General features: G+C 42.7%; 1 protein-coding gene across 1 annotated transcript in view; it reads right to left on the minus strand.

The window, feature by feature from the left end:
- Positions 1 to 19,327, minus strand: part of IREB2 (iron responsive element binding protein 2) — a 2,086,845-nt gene that overhangs the window by 194,955 nt on the left and 1,872,563 nt on the right. Inside the window, exon 18 of the mRNA XM_044077824.1 lies at positions 10,875 to 11,014. Within this exon, the coding sequence (XP_043933759.1) occupies positions 10,875 to 11,014 (140 nt within the window). The remainder of the gene's footprint in view (positions 1 to 10,874; positions 11,015 to 19,327) is intronic.

The raw sequence follows: 19,327 nt of genomic DNA on the forward strand, positions 1-19,327 counted from the left end.
AAAACTTTGTACACCTTCAATGCTTTGGAGTGCTGGTCCTGTTTGTATGTATGGTGTACATATATCTGTATGTCATCATCTTCTTTCGGCTGTTCCCTTTAGGGGTCGCCACAGCAGATCACCTGTTTCCATTTCTTCCTGTCCTCTGCATCTTGCTCTGTCACACCAACCACCTGCATGTCCTCTCTCACTACATCCATAAACCTTATCTTAGGCCTTTCTCTTTTCCTGTTACCTGGTAGCTTCATCCTTAGCATCTTTTTCCCAATATACTCTGCATCCCTTCTCAGCACATGTCCAAACCAACGTAATCTTGCCTCTCTGGCTTTGTCTCCACACCTTCCAACCTGGGCTGACCCTCTAATATACTTATTCCTAATCCTGTCCACCCTCGTCACACACCCAGTGCAAATCTTAACATCTTTAACTCTGCCACATCCAGCTCAAACTCCTGCCTTTTTGTCAATGCCACTGTCTCCAACCCATATAACATAGCTGGTCTCACTACCCTCTTGTAGACCTTCCCTTTCACTCTTACAGGTACTTGTCTGTCACAAATCCCTCCTGACACTCTTCTCCACCCACTCCATCCTGCCTGTACTATCTTCTTCACCTCTCTTCCACACTCACCGTTACTCTGAACTACTGACCCCAAGTATTTAAACTCATCCACCTTCACCACCTCTACTCCTTGCATCCTCACCATTCCTCTATCCTCCTTCTCATTCACACACATATATTCTGTCTTAGTCCTGCTGACCTTCATTCCTTTTTTCTCTAGAGCAAATCTCCATCTCTCCAGGGTCTCCTCCACCTGTTCCTTACTCTCACTACAGATCACAATGTCATCTGCAAACATCATAGTCCATGGGGACTCCTGTGTGATCTCGTCTGTCAACCTGTCCATCACCATTGCAAATAAGAAAGGGCTCAGAGCTGATCCTTGATGTAACCCCACCTCCACCTTAAAAGCATACGTCACTCCTACCGCAGACCTCACCACTGTCACACTACCCTCATACATATCCTGTACCACTCTTGCATACTTCTCTGACACTCCTGACTTCCTCATACAATACCACAACTCCTCTCTAGGCACCCTGTCATATGCTTTCTCCAAGTCTACAAAAACACAATGCAACTCCTTCTGACATTCTCTGTACTTCTCCATCAACACTCTCAGAGCAAACATCGCATCTGTAGTGCTCTTTCCCGGCATGAAACCATACTGCTGTTCACTAATCATCACATCCCTTCTTAACCTAGCTTCCACTACTCTTTCCCATAACTTCATGCTGTGACTGATCAATTTAATCCCTCTGTAGTTACTACAGCTCTGCACATCACCCTTATTCTTAAAAATCGGTACCAAAACACTTTTTCTCCATTCCTCAGGCATCCTCTCACTTTCCAAGATTTCATTAAACAATCTGGTTAAAAACTCGACTGCCATTTCACCTAAACACCTCCATGCTTCCACAGGTATGTCATCTGGGCCAACAGCCTTTCCATTCTTCATTCTCTTCATAGCTATCCTTCCTTCCTCCTTGCTAATCCATTGTAGTTCATGACTCACTATCCCTACATCATCCAACCTTCTCTCCCTCTCATTCTCTTCATTCATCAATCCCTCAAAGTACTCTTTCCATCTCCTCAACACACACTCCTTGCTTGTGAGTATGTTTCCCTCATTATCCTTTATCACCTTTACCTGCTGCACATCTTTCCTAGCTCGGTCCCTCTGTCTAGCCATTCGGTACAAATCCTTTTCTCCCTCCTTAGTGTCCAACCTTTCATACAACTCTTCATATGCCTTATCCTTAGCCTTCGCCACCTTACTCTTTGCCATGCACCTCATCTCCTTATACTGCTGTCTACTTTCTTCATCTCTCTGACAATCCCACTTCTTCTTTGCCAACCTCTTTGCCTGTATACTCTTCTGTACTTCCTCATTCCACCATGTCTCCTTGTCGTCCTTCCTCTGTCCCGATGTGATACCAAGCACCTTTCTAGCAGTCTCCCTTACTAGCTCTGCTGTAGTTACCCAGCTATTTGGTAAGTCTTCACTGCCACCCAGTGCCTGTCTTAACTCATCCCTGAACTCCAGCTCACAATTACCCTTTTTCAATTTCCACCATTTGATCCTTGGTGCTGCCCTTACACTCCTCCTCCTCTTCTTGATCACCGTCATCCTACAAACTACCATCCTATGCTGCCTAACTACACTTTCTCCGGCCACCACTTTACAGTCTCCAATCTCCTTCAAACCGGCCCTCCTACATAAGATATAATCCACCTGTGTGCATCTTCCTCCACTCTTGTATGTCACCCTATGCTCCTCCCTCCTACAGCCATATCCATCCTTTTCGCAAAATCCACTACCATCTGACCTTCTGCATTCCTTTGTTTAACACCATACCTACTCATCACTTCCTCATCCCCACTGTTCCCTTCACCAACATGCCCATTTAAATCTGCTCCAATCACCACTCTCTCACCCTTGGGTACAGTCATCACCACTTCATCCAATTCACTCCAAAAATTTTCTTTCTCATCCATTGCACACCCAACTTGTGGAGCATATGCACTAACAACATTAATCATTACACCATCAATTTCCAGCTTCATAAACATCACTCTATCCGACACCCTTTTCCGCCTCCAAAACACTCTTCGCATACTGTTCCTTCAGAATAACTCCTACACCATTTCTCCTCCCATCCATACCATGATAAAACAATTTGAACCCACCTCCGATACACCTAGCCTTACTGCCCTTCCATCTGGTCTCTTGCACACGCAATATACCAACCTTCCTTCTGTCCATCATATCAGCTAGCTCTCTCCCTATACCAGTCATACTGCCAACATTCAAAGTTCCGACCCTCACTACCACAGTCCTAGCCTTTTTCCTCTCTTCCTGCCTTCAGCCATGCCTTCTGCCTCTTCTCCTCCTTTTTTTTTTTTACTGTTACTTTACATACAATTATACAAGCAATACTTATCATTCGTTGACTTGTCTTCTTAATCAAGTAGCATTTACTGAATACTGTTTTACAGCACAATGAGATCAGAAGTTAGTGTTTCAGCCACAAAGCATTTGTTTTTTTTAGTTCAGCTTTTTGGAGGTGTGTCCACACAGTTTTCTCACATGTGCTCCACAGTCTTCCATATAGCCTGTGTGTGTGTATATGTATGTCTATATATATATATATATATATATATATATATATATATATATATATATATATATATGTCTACAAATCTATATATGTCTACAAATCTCTCCCCTCTCTCTCTCTCTCTATATATATATATATATATATATATACATACATATATATATATACATACATATATATACATATATATATATATATATATATATATATATATACACATATATATATATATATACATACATATATATATATATATATATATATATATATACACACACATATATATATATATATATATATATACACACACACATATATATATATACATATATATATATATATATATATATACATACATAGATATACACATACATACATACACACAAAATTTTAGTTAGGAAGGTTGTTTTATTGAACTAAAGGTTCATCACAGGATGGTGACATTTGTTTTTGGGGTTGCTACACAATGGGGACTGGGATTTTGCCTTTTCTCCACTGTTTTTGTTATCTTGGAAATGGTATATATAACTAGCCGGGGGTGTTGGAAAGTGGGGGGGGCTTGCCCCCTACATACACTGGTTTTCCTCAACTGAGTTTCAACCATTTGTGGTTGATGTACTTTATGCTGATGTACTGAGTCAGCAATGTAGTGTCTCTCACACAAACACACACACACACGTACACATCTGTGACAGACCACCATCCAATGCAGAGCTAGTTTCTCTACATTATGTACACAGATAATAGCTGGGATATGTATCATCTTCACTGTGATCCTTAACTGGATAAAACAGGTACTGAAGAATAGACACTTTACATGGGCATCATGTGTGAAACATTCAAATGCAGGAAAGAAATTCTAGAGTAAATTTTCAGAATATGAATTTTAAGACAATGGTAAATAAAAGTTTCAGAAAATTCAACAAGTTAATGTTCTAATATACATAGTAAACCAGCAAACTTACTGGCAAAATGTAGGAATATCTTGGGTATTCCTACCATTCGTTTACTATGGAATAAAATAAGAGACCACCTTCCTCCTCATTATCCTCTTAACTAGCTTTGATCCACAAGATATGACTGCCTGTTTTCAGAATCAGCTCAAATATGATACTCTGTCTTGTAAATGTCAGACAATAAACAGATGAAAGCTGCATGAACAAATTCAGGACTGTAGAAATCGGTTGCTCAAAAAGCAAAGATAATGCTACATGTGGCCTTACTGAACATCCAGCAAACCATTTATTACACAGTGCTCAAGAGGTCTTACCTAAACTACAGTTTTAATCATTATCAGTTTGCCTGTATGTCAAAAGGTACAGTTATGTATACTTAACATAAATATAGATGTTCGAGTGTATTCACCATTACAGTCCTGACTTGTGCCATTTCCTGCTATGAAAGACCTTGGTCGGCTCGACTACCAGATTTAAAATCTCCCTCCTCCTTCAACTGTAAGATGTCCTAACTGACATCAATACTTTTGGGTACATAGGCAGCCAGCTGACATCATGTTATCAGTTTTTTCTTGCCCCCAGGATGGACAATAAAAGCAAGGTTCTAAGGCAGATAACCTAAGCAAGAAAAGGGGCAAAATAAACAGGGGTTCACCTTGGCTTGGGAAGAAGTTAGAAGAAGGCAACCTCTGCAGGCTAAGGGGGAAGGATGGAGAGAAAGAAGACTGCAACACTGAATACACTTGAACAGCTACATTTATGGTGACTGTACACAATTGTACTACGCTCTTCATGTTTCACTGTTGCAGTCCTGACTTGTGGGGTAATTCTCACAGTTGAAACGAGGGTGGAAGGAAGATTAGGGACAGGATGCCCTGCAGAATGGCAGTGGCGAATCCTTCTCTGGACCCAGCAGAAGCTGATAAGTGGTAGCATTTGGTAAAGGTATGCATAGATGACCAGATATCGGCTTCCAGAATGTACTTGGTACCGACTCCTTTCAGGAAGGTAGCAGCAGCCCTTGCAGAATGAATCCTGACAGTCTCAGGTGGCTTTTTGCCATGATGGCTGTAACAAAAGGAGATTCAGTGACAGATCCACTTGGAAAAAGTCTGTTTGGAAACTGGTTTCTCTTCAGAACCAGTGGCAGAGGTCACAAAGAGTTTGTTTGATTTTCTGAAAGATTTAGTTCTGTCAATATAGTAGCAGAGCTGTCTATGCAAATCCAAGCATCCAAGGAATGAAGGCTTCTTTCCCCTGGTTCTGAGGATTGCGGAAGAAGGTGGGCAAGGTGCATGGCTTGATTCAAGGATGTGTCAGTGGTCACCTTGGGCATAAATTATGGATTAGTCCCGAGGGTGATTACCACTGGCATGATAGCCTGCAACTCAGAGACCCTCCTAGAAGAGGTGATAGTCAGCAAAAAGGCATTTTTCCAAGTTAGAAAGTTTAAGTCAGCAGAATCTACTGGTTTGAAGGGAGGGAAAGTAATTTTTTTCCAGAACAAAACTGATGTCCCATGGAGGAGTAGGTTGCCTCCTGGGAGGTCTGATGTGGATCACTTCCTTAAGGAACTATCTCAGCTGGGGGTGTGAAAAGATAAGACGAAGAGTAGGGATGTGGGCTGAAATGGCAAAGGCATAAATTTTAATGGAAGAATTGGATAGGTCTGTTAACCAAGCTAGCCAGGTAATCTACAATGACAGAGATCTTGGGTAAAGCAAGATTGAGGCCTTCCTGCTGGCACCAGGTGGAGAACCTTTTCCACTTAACTGAGTATGACTTCCTAGTACTAGTCCTTTTGGCCTCTTTAAGAATGTCTTGAACTGGTTTGCTTAGGCCAGGCTCAGCGCTGGATGCTGTGTGATTATCCAGGCTGAGAGTTTGACTGATTGCACATTGGGATTAACAATGCCCCCCTTGTCCTGAGTCAGAAGGTCCACTCTCTGAGGTAACTGCCATGGATTTTCAGTGGTTAAATTGAGTAGCAAAGGATATCAGTGCTGCCTGGACCAGTCTGGGGCTATCAGGATTACCCTTGGGCCCTCTTCCCTTATTTTAAGAAGGACCCGAGGAAGAGGAGGCAAGGGTGGGAGCACATAAATGAAAAGGTGGGTCCAAAGGAAGGAGAAAGCATCTGTCATCCAGGCTGAGAGCAGTTTGTTCCTGGAGAAGAATCTTTTTAGTTGAGCATTTTCCTTGAAGGCAAAAAGGTCTATCTGTGGGATACCCCATTTCTGGACTATGTTAAGAAATATTTCCTAATGTAGATGCCATTTGTGGGGATCCATCAAGATGCTCCTGAGGTGTTCTGCTAGTGTACTTGGAACACCTGGAAGGTATTGTGCCAGGAGGTGTAATCCCAGAGAGAGAGCGGTCGCCAAAGCCTGCATAGCTAGGCGACATAGAAGGTAAGAGCGAGTACCCCCTACTTGTTTTATGTACCAGATGTCGGTGGTGTTGTCTGTTTTGACTAACAAGATCCCTCATTTCCATTTTTCCTTGAAAGCTACCAGGCCTTTTTGCACTGCCATAAGTTCTTTCCAGTTTATGTGCTTGCCTCTGTCCTGAATTTCCCATTTCCCTTGGGATTTAAGATGTCTGAAATGAGCCTCCCAGACTGTCTCTGAGGCATCTGTGGTGAGTGAGTGCTCCTGGAGTGAACCTGAAAAAAATACCCTGGTTCTGAGCACAAGCCTGTGTCCACCATACAAGTTCTTCCTTGAGGCAAACAATCAGCTGAATTTCGGTTGCCAGGAATTGTGTGTGCTGGCACCACACATGTACCACACATTCTTGAGGTACCACTGGTGTTTCTTCATGTGCAGCCTGGCCAGAGGAACCATGAGGATACAAGATACCATGTAGCCCAGAGTTCTGAGGAATTCCCTGGCTGAGAGGCACTGTCTCTGCATAATCTTTTTGAAGTATTAAGTCAGAAAGGAGACCTTGTCTTAGGAGGAAGAAAGGCCTTTTGGAGGGATGAATCCAGAAATGCCCCATGAAAACTATCCTGGTGGACGGTTCTGTGTTGGATTTGCGTAGATTTATGGTGAAGCCCAGGGAGGTGAGGAGAAAATGTGTAAAGGCTAGCTCCGTGAGCAGCTTTGACAGACTCATGTCTTGTATTACAGTCGTCCAGGTAGGGATAGATTTGGATCTCTCTTGTCCTGCAGAAGGCATTTACAGGGGCTAAGCACTTTGTGAAAACCCTGGGAGCAGTAGGCAAGCCAAAGGGCAGTGCAGAAAATTGAAAGTGACTTGCCCCTGCTCTGAAACATTTAAAGCATTGTGCGAGTTCTCTACACGAATCTGCAAGTAAGCATCTCTTAGATCCAGGGTGACCATGAAGCCCTGAGGAGCTAACATGGGCTAAAGTTTTTCAAGAGTTAACATTCTGAATTTTGGAACCAGCACTGATTGACTGAGGGTAGACAGGTCTAGAATAGGGTGATAAGAGCCTTCTTTTCTGGGGACCAGAAATAGCCTGGAGTAGAACCCCTTTCCCTTCTGGTGTTCTGGGACTGGTTCCACTGAGCCCCTGTGAGCACAAATTGAAAATCTGAGGAAAAGGCCTCTGGCTCTTTGGTTTTGCGGAGTGTCTGGATAGCCTGAGCACTTTAATGGCTCTTTGAAAGTGATTTTGTAAGTATATGAAATAGTGTTTAGAACCCACTTGTCTGAGGTGGTGAGGGACCAATTCTCTCTGAACAGAGATCACCTTCCTCCTAGTTCTCTGCCAGGGCCCTGTGGCCTAAAACTCCCTTGCCTAGAAGTTTCTTAGGACCATTGACTGGGTCTTTGCGATTTCTGCTACCTTTGAATCCTTTCCCCTCCGGGGTTTCTTCTGCCTGTTTTTTGACTGTGAGGGAAAGGACCAGTGTTTAGTGTGATAATTCCTACTAAACCTAGGAGACTGAACTTGAAGGAAGTCTTTTACAGTCTGCATTGAGTTTGCTTTATCTTCCATCTTTCTGAGCACAGCCTCAACTTTAGGCCTAAACAGCAAGTCCTTGTCCAAGGGTGCATCAAGAAGCTTAGACTTGAAATGGTCAGGGAGTGTTTGCTCCGTTAGCCAAGCATGCCTTCTAATAACAGAACCAGTGGCTGCAGCCTGGCTGGAGGCCTCCATAACATCACAGTCACAGTTTAAAGAGAGTCTTGACAGCTAGAATGGCAAAGGTTGAACAATTCTTTAGAAAAGTTCTTGTCCTCCAGGAATAAAACTTTTTGCTTTAGTTGATCCAGAAGAGTTTGCTGGTATTTAATCGTGTAAAACTGGTAGCTAAGAGCACTTATGGTTACGGTGGCAGAAGTGTAAACTTTTTTACCAACTCTATCAAGAGCCCTGCTCTGTTTGTCAGAAGGTAATGGATTTTTAGAGGAACTGGCTGTAGCTCCTTTGAGGGTGTGGCAAACTCTGGGTCAGCAGAAGTGTTCTTGAAAAGGTATTTATGGGAGTCCAGTACCCTGTAAAATCTGTCTGATTTTACAAGGGCTGGAGGAAAAACAACTGGATTTAAACAGGACTCCACAAAAACATCCTGTACAACCTCTAGCACAGCAGGAAGAGCTAGAGGTTTGTGCTTTGGCAAGTCAAAGAACTCCCTAACTCTCTTTTTTGACTGTGGGTAGTCCTGGGCCTCCTACTGGAAATATTCCCTCATGGCATGGAGAGTTTCCCCACACACAATGTCCCGGGGGGGGGGGGGGGGCAGAATCTGAATCTATACTTATACAGTTACATGACATGTAACAACATCTGTATATATAAAAATATAATTTGTATAATTTGTATATAATTTTTGTATTTATTTTTCAATATAACATCACTTGCATAAAACTTTTTGTTCTTCACAGTTGATGTTATCATCTGCCTTAGTTTAGTTAATTCTGTTCTGCTGTATGTGACCACCCATTTTTATTTTATTGTTAATCTGTAATGTACATTCAGAATTATTTGTACTGTGCTGTACTGGAGCTTTTCTCCTCAGGTCTCCACTGAAAATGGGCTTCTGGCTCAGTTGGACTAACCCAATTAACAAATGTCAAACAAACAAATAAATAATAAAATAAATAAATCTTCAAAGAAGTGAGGGAGGTCCTTCCTCAAAAACAGACTCCTCCTGCTCAGAATCTTCATCAGAATCAAAAGGATCAGTAGTTACTTCAGGGATAGGATCCCTTTTCCTTTTCCCTGGGGAAGACTCCAAAGGGGGCTGCCTGGATCTAACAATAGAAATTAGGTGTTAGCTAGCCTAACCAAGTCTTCCTGATATCCCCCGTGTATGGGAGGTGGTAAGCCTAGGCATAGGGCCTGAAATAGTACTCCTCTTAGAGGTAGCTTTGGCCTTGGAACTATGGACATCCGCAAGTCTGATGCCAGTCTCCTTAGAAGAATAAGCAACTGGTGTAGGCTGATGCGGGAAAGGAGTGTCGCCGGTAAAAGAGCACTCATGGGAAGCAGGGACCTGTACAGAAGTTGAGGGATCCGATGTCATGCCATACTACGGATAGGTATCAATAGAGGCCTGTGCCACCTCCTTGGCTGCAAAATTGCCTCACCTTCTTCAGTGATCACGAGTCTTGGAGGACTGGTTGATGGAGATGGGTTGCTGTCAGAGTCCCTAAGTTTGGGTCTTTTTTCTTTATCCTTCTCACACTTAGGGAGCTCGACCTCAGGATGACCGACAGATGCCATCGGATATTGAGAAGTAGATTGGAGAGTAACGTGCCTAGCTAAGATATCAGTCATATGCCTAATAGTTGTAATATTGAATTGGGCATAAAAACGGTAATTGGTTACTTTGTGATCTGGGCCTATACAGGTGACATAAAGCAAATGAAAGTCTTGGTGTGGGATCTGCTTAACACAGCAGAGACAATTGTTAACCTTATCTGACATTAGTTACAGCAAGGAAAAAAAAAAAAAAGAGAGAGAGAGTTTCCCGGTGGTGTACTTAGTTTTCAGATGATTTCTCTCTGGTGCGGATTGACCAACGCACTGAAATACTGCTTCAGGCTCTGACGGCAAGAAAAGATTGATATCATGACATCAGCTGGCTCCCTACATACTCCAGCGTAATGACATTGGTCATGATGTCCGCCAGCCAAAGCAGGAGGGAGACTTTTACTCTGGTAATTGGGCCAGCCAAGGGTTTTCATGGCAGGAAATCCCACAAGTCAGGAATGCCACAGTGGAACATGAAGAAGATCAAATTCTCCTCATTTACAGTTACTGAAATTTATTCCAATTGTAGAAGGGCTTCCTAGGTGAAACTGGCTTTGAAGACTGCTCACGCCCTGCAGCTGTCCATCTACTCCAAAGTCTCCTCAATCCCAACAATTTCTGCCGGTGTAATTCATGAGTAACAGATGTGGCATATTATACAGGTAGCATATTTCATCACAGTGAAACTTTACTACTCTTTTTAACCTCTAAATCAATCACTCTCATCCAGCTGTTTGACGACTGCTAACAGACTGCTTCTACTGATTAATCTCGCACTGACAAAGAAACCCTCACCTACAGGACTATTACATGTCACTTACCTAATCTGAACAGTCAAAATCTGCATGTGTAAAACCGATCAAAGGCAAGAAAAATCAACACTCTTCTAATGTGCAAATCAACTTTCTTCTTATTTACACTTACTGTTATACACTTTGCAATGTTAGATTAAGGAACAAAATTAAAATGAACTTTGTTTTCTCTATGACTATTATTCATCCATACCCTTTGCTTGTGAGGTATCTTGCAGCAGCAGTGTTTCTCGCGATGCTCCCTGCAGGTGATATATGATCAGTGTTGACACTGTCACCCAAAAACAGTAAGACATGTGCATTTTCAATGGAGTGATGTGCTGGTTCTACAGTCTGGAAAAAAAAGAAGAGAAATGAGTTTCTTTCAATTTTACCAGTTTCTAGCACATCACAAGACAGTCAACAAAGCAAAAAAGTGTTGCAGTAAAACAATGGAATTATTTCTGAATTACGTATGAATCCAGATGGGAGTATATATGGCATACTATGACTTAAGACAATCCCTTTTTGGCAAAGCAGAATGGACCACCACACATTATATATTGAGATTACAAGGGGATGTTGAGTTGCATGAGTGCCTTTGGGGAAAAAAATATCTCAGTTATGAATCAAGTCACGGGGTGGTACACTTTACTAATTGCCCCTCATGTGAAGTCTTCATCTTCCCATCATACCCAAACTTCTCTCCTCCATTTTTCAGTCCATGACAAAGCTTAAGCAAGGTGGCTAAAAAGAAATAGCATAAGACAACCTTGGATTAAGACAGAGTTCTTCAGACAGACCTAGAGCTTAGATAAAAATATGAGCTTCATATTTGCTAAGGAGATTCAGTCTTACAACAATTCAGAACTGCTGTGAGAAGCCTACAGTTCAAGTCAGCCTGTACAACAAAACACATTGACAGGATGTCTATCACACAGCAGTACTCACTAACAGATACATGCATGCACCTCTAACCTAAGGTCAAATTCAGAGTAGTCATTTCAGCTAAGCTAATCAAAAAGGCAAAATCAAAGCACTTTGAAGAAACCCATGCAAATATGGGGAAACTATAAATTCCACAAAGGCAACAACAGAGGGTTGACCCATAGCCAGCAACTGATGACTATCAAAGCACGGCTGCATACTTCCCCAGAAACTTATGGTGAAGATGTACAAAGAAGCACAACTTAACTCATTAACCCTAAGTACCGTCACACAGCGCCTACATGCTTACATCCGAGCGTGCTGTGTGACGGTAGTAATTGTATGGAGTTACACCCGAGTGACTTCCACCGGCGTATCTAATTTACATTCCTGCTGTAGCTCCCATGTTAAAAACTAAGTTGAAAAAGTACCTGAACTTTTTCAGTTACTTCCTCAACTTAGTTTTGAGTGTGGATTTGCATAATGTCAGTATTTGAATTTTCGTAGAAAATGAGCTTAGTATGTACGCTGTAATTCCAGTAAGCCAATTCTCTGTGCATTGCAAGAAGGAAGTGTCGGCAGCCAATCGGATTCCAACAGCCAAGCTGCCACTTGCATAACAGCTCCATCCCCAATGTATGGTTTCTTTGGTGGGTCCAGCATTAGCAGTTCAAGTTGCTGCATTCACCAGAATAGCTGCCGGATCCCTCAATTTATTTTTTCAGACCATTGAGTTATGTGTGTCACTTTGTCAGTTTGTATTTACTGCCACTTAGGAAAAGACAGCCGTTTACGGAGCTCCTCACCATGAAACAAGCTGTTCATCTTCAACTGAGTTCTGTTTTAGAAAGTAGAGGTGGTTTCTCTCCTTCACTTCACCCTTTAGTAGTGGGGAAGCAGCTTTGTTTTTCTGTTGGTTTATATTTTGGGTTCATCTAAAATGCAGGTAAATGAAACTGTTACTCATAGAAACTGTTTCTCCTTTTTTTCAAGTGAGAGTTGTTGGTTGTGATCTACTATTATCTGCTGTGTTATCTGTGTTGGCATAAAAATGTGGGTTTACTTGAGGGCCGATTTCAGAGTAAAGCTGTGTTTTTTTTTGCATGTATGCTAGTTTGTTCATTGCAGAAAATTGGGTTTGGTTTCCTTAAGCATTCACTGTTTACCTTTTTTCTGTTTTAGTACTTCTGAGGGTGTGTTTTACTTTATCTATTTTATTATTTTTTGTAGCATTTATTTGCAGATTGTGACTTCCGTTAATTCTGGTATGGGAATTAAATAGTGTGCAAGTATTGCTTGACCACGGCAGTGCGTCCTGATGCACTTCCTTCTAAAAAGTCAGATAGTTGGCGTGATGATCCTATTTTCAGATAGCTGAGGTGTATGATGTAAAAGCGTACCCTTGTGTGTTCTTGAGACAAGTTAACCTGGGTAAGTGGCCATATTCCTTGGTATTTTAGGATTGCTGTTTTTTTCTGCAGTACTTTCATTAATTACTTGACTTTTTTTAGGAGTTGGGGGGTTTAGTCGTGGGATACATTCCTGTCCTGTCCCTGAGAAAGGTTGTGTAGAAGTGAGAATAGCTAATAATCGGTAGTTCTGTAGATTGCTTTCAAAATTGTCTGAATATTGACATTTCAAAAGCATTTCTATACACTGTCTTTAGTTTCTTTTGAAGCGTGGTGCACTAATGACTAAACGTATTGTTGCTGCCCATAAAGGAAAGAGCCGACCTTTTACTCTGTACTCTAAAACTATTGTCTATCAATTTACCCAGCATCCATTGCTGTTTGTGCCTAGCATGCAAAACTCCTAAAACAAAACACCACTGCCCTGATCAGATTTTTTTCCACTCTAACCCTCCAAACCACAGAAGCCACTTTCACCATACCTTAACTCTGCTAAATTTAGACATTTTAAAACCTTTGGTTAAAAAATCAAATGTAACACCTTTATCCTTGCCAGTTAAATTTCCGACACGTTAAATTTGTTTGCTTTCTTGAACATTTTTTTTTTCATTAAAATAATCTGTAATCAATGGACCCCCATGTTCATTTTCTTTTCTTGGTTACTGTGTTGGCTGTTTTCACATTCTTTGTATTACTTGCTTAATATGTTGCAGCAGTATTGTTCATCTTATGTGCATACAATGTATTTGCTGTGTCACACTTTTTTTTTTTAATGTACATTTAGATTGTCTCTTATCCAGACTGAGCATGCAGTTTTATGCTGCTAAACAAATCACAACAAAAAAAAAAATTGCTGGCTGATTTTCTGTAACATGTCTGTACTGTTTCCATGTGTTTGTAAAGTAGTGTAGGTAAATGCATCTAAATAACTAATTTGGCAGGTAAATTGTATTGAGTTGCTAGAATTGGTTACATCTAACACCATGGCATAATACATTTGTATAGTTTTTCATTTTGAATCAGATCGTGACTGCTCCTAGCCTGCAAATTCTCTGACTCCCCAAGTGACTTGGTCATCCTGCAGGAAGGAGCGTCTCCAATGATGCCAAAATCATGGACTAAATGAAAATGCCAAAAACTGCATTATTGTATGTTTTGGGAAGTAGTCTATCCCCCAAGAAACTACCACATTCATAGGTTCATAGGTTCATACTAGGCTATCTGCCCTGGAGCAATTATAAGCCTAGCCCGATTCTGTATGGCTTACGCCACCCCTTGATTTGAGTATACTGTGCCCTTTTTAAGGTTTAGTTTACTGTGCCTCTGTCTAATAGTGACACGGGAGTAATCCCTGGGACAAACCTACAATCCCCCATCCACCTATCGAGATTCTTCTTGAAGAGATTCAGTGAGGTGCTCTGCCTCACATGAACTGGAATTCTATTCCAGAGCGAAGGGAGCTTCTGGGTTATGAACCTGTCCCTCCAGCAAGTTCCATTTATTTCTGTGCTGAGGTTCAAGTCCCTCGAGCGTGTGGCTCTAAGGGATTTAGATTTACTGAGGTGGAGCATGTCCATTAATTCTGGATTTGACATAGCTTTGTGTGTCAGGCATAGATCGCCTTGAAGTAGGCGGTATGCAACTGAGTAGAGCTGGAGTTTTTTAACCGAGCAGCATATGGCATCTGTTTGAGACCCTTGATCCTCTTGGTGAGATACTTTTGGGGTCTTTCTAATTGCTGCAGGTGTCGGGTAAGGTACATCCCAAAAGGGGCATTGTATTCTATGATGGGCCTGATGAGGGATGAATAAAGGGGCACGATTACCTCTCTTGATCTAGATGTGAAACCCTTCGTGATGAGGTGGGCTATGTAGAAGGTCTTTCTAACCACTTTGGCAATGTGGTTTTCAAAGGAGAGATTGCTATCAACTTGGGTCCCCAGGTCCCTAATAACGTTCTCTGTACTTAATGGGTTTCCACCTATGTGGTAATTTGTGGGCACATTGTTTTTGCCAAAGGGTATGACTATACATTTTTTGGCATTTAGCTTTAAACCATGGCGCTGGCACCAGTTATCTGTCTCTGTGAGACCTTTTTGAAGGATGTTTGTGTCAGCTGGAGAGTTGATTATGGCGCCCAGTTTGCAGTCGTCTGCGAACTTGGTGAGCTATAGTCCTCTCACGTTTGCCTGTACCTCGGAAAAGTATATACCGAACAAGAGTGGTCCCAGGACAGAACTCTGTGGGACGCCACTTGTGACCGGTTTCGAGTCTGACATGGCTCCAGCAACTCTCGCTCTGTGGGTTCTGTCTTTGAGTCAGTTTGCGACCCATCTTGTGACATAGGGGTTTATATTTAAGCTGGATAGCTTATCTATGATGCCAGAGTGGGGTATTGTGTCAAATGCCTTTGCAAGGTCCAGATAGGCTGCGTGGACTACCTTCCCTTCATCTATGGCTTTGGTGACTGTTTCGAAGAAGTCAACCAGGTTCAAAAGGCAGGATCTGCCCTTGACAAAGCCGAACTGGGTAGGATCTAGTGTCTGTAGGACCCCAATGTCTTTGTTTATGAGCTCCATGATGATCCTTTCCATAGCCTTGCAGACTAAGCTAGTCAGGCTTATGGGACGATAGTTTCCAGGGTCCGTAGAGGCTCCACCTTTGTGGAGTGGGACCACTGTTGCTGTACGCCATTCTGTGGGCACATATCCTGTAGTGAGGCTGAGATTGTATAGCTGTTTTATTTGAGGGATTAGTTCCTCTTGGAGTTCATGTAGGACGCAACCTGGGACGCCATCTGGTCCCATGGAAGCAGTGTTTTTTTGCTTTGGAGAGGGCAGCCTTCACCTGAGCATCAGAGATGTTTGGGAGGCAGCCCTCTGCCGGGATAGATACTTGCTGTTTTTGGGGGGAGGGGGTGGAGAAGTTTGCACTGAACCTGTCTGCCAGGATATTGGCGATGTCTGTGGGTTCAGTGTATTTTTTGTCGTTTAGAATCAACTCAGAACAAGTCTGGGAGTTGCATCCCAGGTTTCTAACATAACTGAAAAAAGCCTTATGATTGTTTTTGGTGTCCTGTGCAATTTTTCTCTCGAAGCTGGCTTTGGAGGATTTTATGAGGGATCATAATTTTTTTGCTAGTACTGATCAGAGATGCCTTCCCCATTAGGGATTTTGCTCTATCATGTAGTAGCTTCCTCCTTCTGTTGTACAGTTTATTTATGGCAGGGGTCCACCAGACTGGACGCCTGCCTTTGGATGATTGGGTCTTGGTTTTGTTTGGGATAGCATGATCCATGCATTCCTGGAGATGTCCGTATAATGCGTTTATATAGGATTCTGCAGTTTGGGCCGTAGTTTCCACTGGCCCTGGGGCCTTGAAGGATTCCACTTCAGTTTTGAGAAGTGAGAAGTTCGCTTTTGAGAAGTTTTTCACTGTGGTTTTCTGGGCTGGGGGTGGGGTCGGGATGTGGACAGCCAGTGAAATTAATTTATGGTCTGATCTTACCAATGAGGGATATACTTCTGGTGTGGAGCATAGAGTCCCCATGCTGGTAATGATCAGGTCTAGTATGTTGTCCCCTCTTGTGGGAGTGGTGACTAGTTGTTCCATAGCATTTGAGTTTATAATTTCCAGGAACCTTTGGGCTAAGGTGCTGGGGCTTGAGTAGTGCTCCCAGTCAATGTTTGGGTAGTTGAAATTGCCCAATATAATGGTGTTCGGAGAGATCTTCATGTTCTCCAATGTTTTCAGGAAAGCCAAGTGGGATTCCTGACTTTGAGAGGGTGGTCTGTAGGATGCTATAAACTGAAAAGCAGTCTTGCCCACTGTTAGTATGCACATGGATGGTCTCCGATACTTCGTGCAATGCCACTAACCTGGAGGTGTGGATATCCTTGATAAATATGGAAACTCCTCCTCCTTTTGTGGTTCGGTCCGGGTTTTGGGGCCGAAAGGCATGATATGAGGTATAGCCTGGTAGTGCTGGGGTGCTCTCTGGAGCTTTGAACCAGGTTTCTGTCACTGCACAGATATCGATGTTCTCCATACTGAGGAGAGCTTCGAGTGCGTGCATCTTGAGGTTAAGACTTCTGGTGTTTAGCAGCATTACCCTTAGTTTCTTGTTCCTTGTGCTGTCTACAGGGGTGGGTTTGACTTTTGAGCCTTGCCTAAAAAAGGCACTATGGGGGTGGCAAGAGCCTTTGCCAATATCCGAAAGCCCAGTGGTGACAGGTGCAAGCCGTCCCTAGCGAAGCAACGTGGCTTGTCGAGCATGTCATCCCAGGCTGACAGACACTGGATCCCCTTTGAATGACACCAAAATTTTAGCCAATTGTTAAAATCGATCATTTTGTCTTTGTACTGTGGCATCATTCTAGGTGAGGGTAAGATGCTGCTCAAGGTCAGGGTCATACCAGCCTGGGCTACATGATCAGAGAGCTCCTCTATGTCTCTTTTCATGTAGTCCAGGGAGGTACGTCTCAGATCATTCACACCAGCATGTACAATGACTGAGTCATATTTGTATTTGCTTTGGAGTGACCTGAGTGCTTGCGTTATGTGGCGGATCCTAGCACCCGACAGGCAGCTCACCGTGACCTTCTCTTTATTCAGCCTGGTGAGCGGGACGTCAGTGTGTCTGACAATAGAGTCACCTATTACAAGAGTATCAGGTGTGTTATTCAGCCTTTAGGGCTGTGGCTGCTTGGCACACTGACTTTGTGGGTTATGTGTTGTGTGTGTTTTGTTTTGAGGTAGCGTTTGCTTGGATGTCTGCTTTGGAGGTCTCTGTTGCTTAGGTAGATTTTTATTTAGGGCCTCCGAGTATGTTTTTGTGTATTTGTGTGCTTGGTTCGCCGATGTGGTGGGACTATGTGATACTGGAATTGTGTTGTGTGAGGTTACCTTCTCCTCCTGACTGGTTACACCAGTTTTGAGATGAGAGAGCTCAGCCTCCAGTTTGGCTAAATAGTTGCATCTCTCACATATATTTGAACCTGTTTGGAGGAGGAGAGGGTTGTCCGTGTACATGAGACAGTTGTAACATTGCCTCAAAATTCCCAGATTCACCAGCTGGACTGGAGAGGAAACCATTGACTGACCTTTGGACATGCTAGAGTAATATAGGGAAACTGAATTTAAGACGGACCAATAGAGGACAGGGTAATCGTAGAGAGTATAAGAGTAAGGAGTGCTTATGGTTTAATAGTGCTAACTTGTAGGATTACTTAATTGGACCAGTGAAGGGCCTTAGAATGAGAATATGATGTTTAAATTGAGAGATAGAGCAGTTCTAAGGGAAAAAGTGAAGAGCAGACTTTGTGGAGCCAGGAATAGTTTAAACCCAATTAGGTGGCGCTGCCCGCTGTTGCGCTATGCGCAAAAACACACAAAAGAGGGTTTTAAGACAGGAAGATGAAGGAGTTTTGGAATTGACCCAAAATGGCCAATAAAACTACAGTTTCAAGTCAGTAACCACTCCCACAGGGGATACAATATATATCTGAGTTGACGTATTTGTTCGGGATTTGGGAACTTTGTGGATAGTGGCCTAACTTTTGACTAACATGTGCCTGTTGTAAGAAAACTGTACATCTATATCTGTGCATATATGTGTGTATATAGATATATATGTATGTACGTAATGTACTTGCACGTATATACATGAATATCAGTATAGCAGTGGCCTCTCTTGGGAGATAGGGTGATGCATCTGCATACATTGTCTGTAGTTCATTTAGAGGGGATTTACATGTGCCCTTTCTGTGCCCCCTTGTCAGGTACTGGCCAAGCCCTTATGTACCAAGGTCAGGAAGGTTCCTCTTCAGAGATTTATGCCAACTTCTCTTGTGTTGGTGGGTGTATCACGGGGGGCATACCCAGCCATCCATGGATCTTGTGATTGACCTGGACTGCAGTTGGGAACTTGGAGACTCTTCAGTTCAGTCCCATAGTGCTGCTGTCCTAGGTAGAAATGGCCTCAGGGCTGCCACTGTGATGCAGTGTTTCCCTCTGGAAAAGGACACGTGCAAAAAGACAAAGCCTGGGGCAGTCTTAGTCTTTTCACATGTTGTCTTGGTTGAGCTCTCCACTCAGTTTCCCTCCCTTCAGGTGTAGTAAATGTATGTAGGTCAGGGCAAGACCCTTTACATTAGTTGGGAGGGTGGCTTAATGGTTAAGGTGTTTGCCTTACAAACACAAGGTACAGGGTTTGAATCTCACAGGGGATAATTGGCTAGGCTTAAAATGGCTCGCAAGGGCAGTTAGCCTAGTACTAATCTATGATCTATGATCCTATGATCCCCCCTTTGAGTCCTTATGACCATTGCCG

Source organism: Protopterus annectens, chromosome 7.part0, assembly GCF_019279795.1.
Source record: "Protopterus annectens isolate FY-2018-M chromosome 7.part0, PAN1.0, whole genome shotgun sequence".
NCBI lineage: Eukaryota > Metazoa > Chordata > Ceratodontiformes > Protopteridae > Protopterus > Protopterus annectens.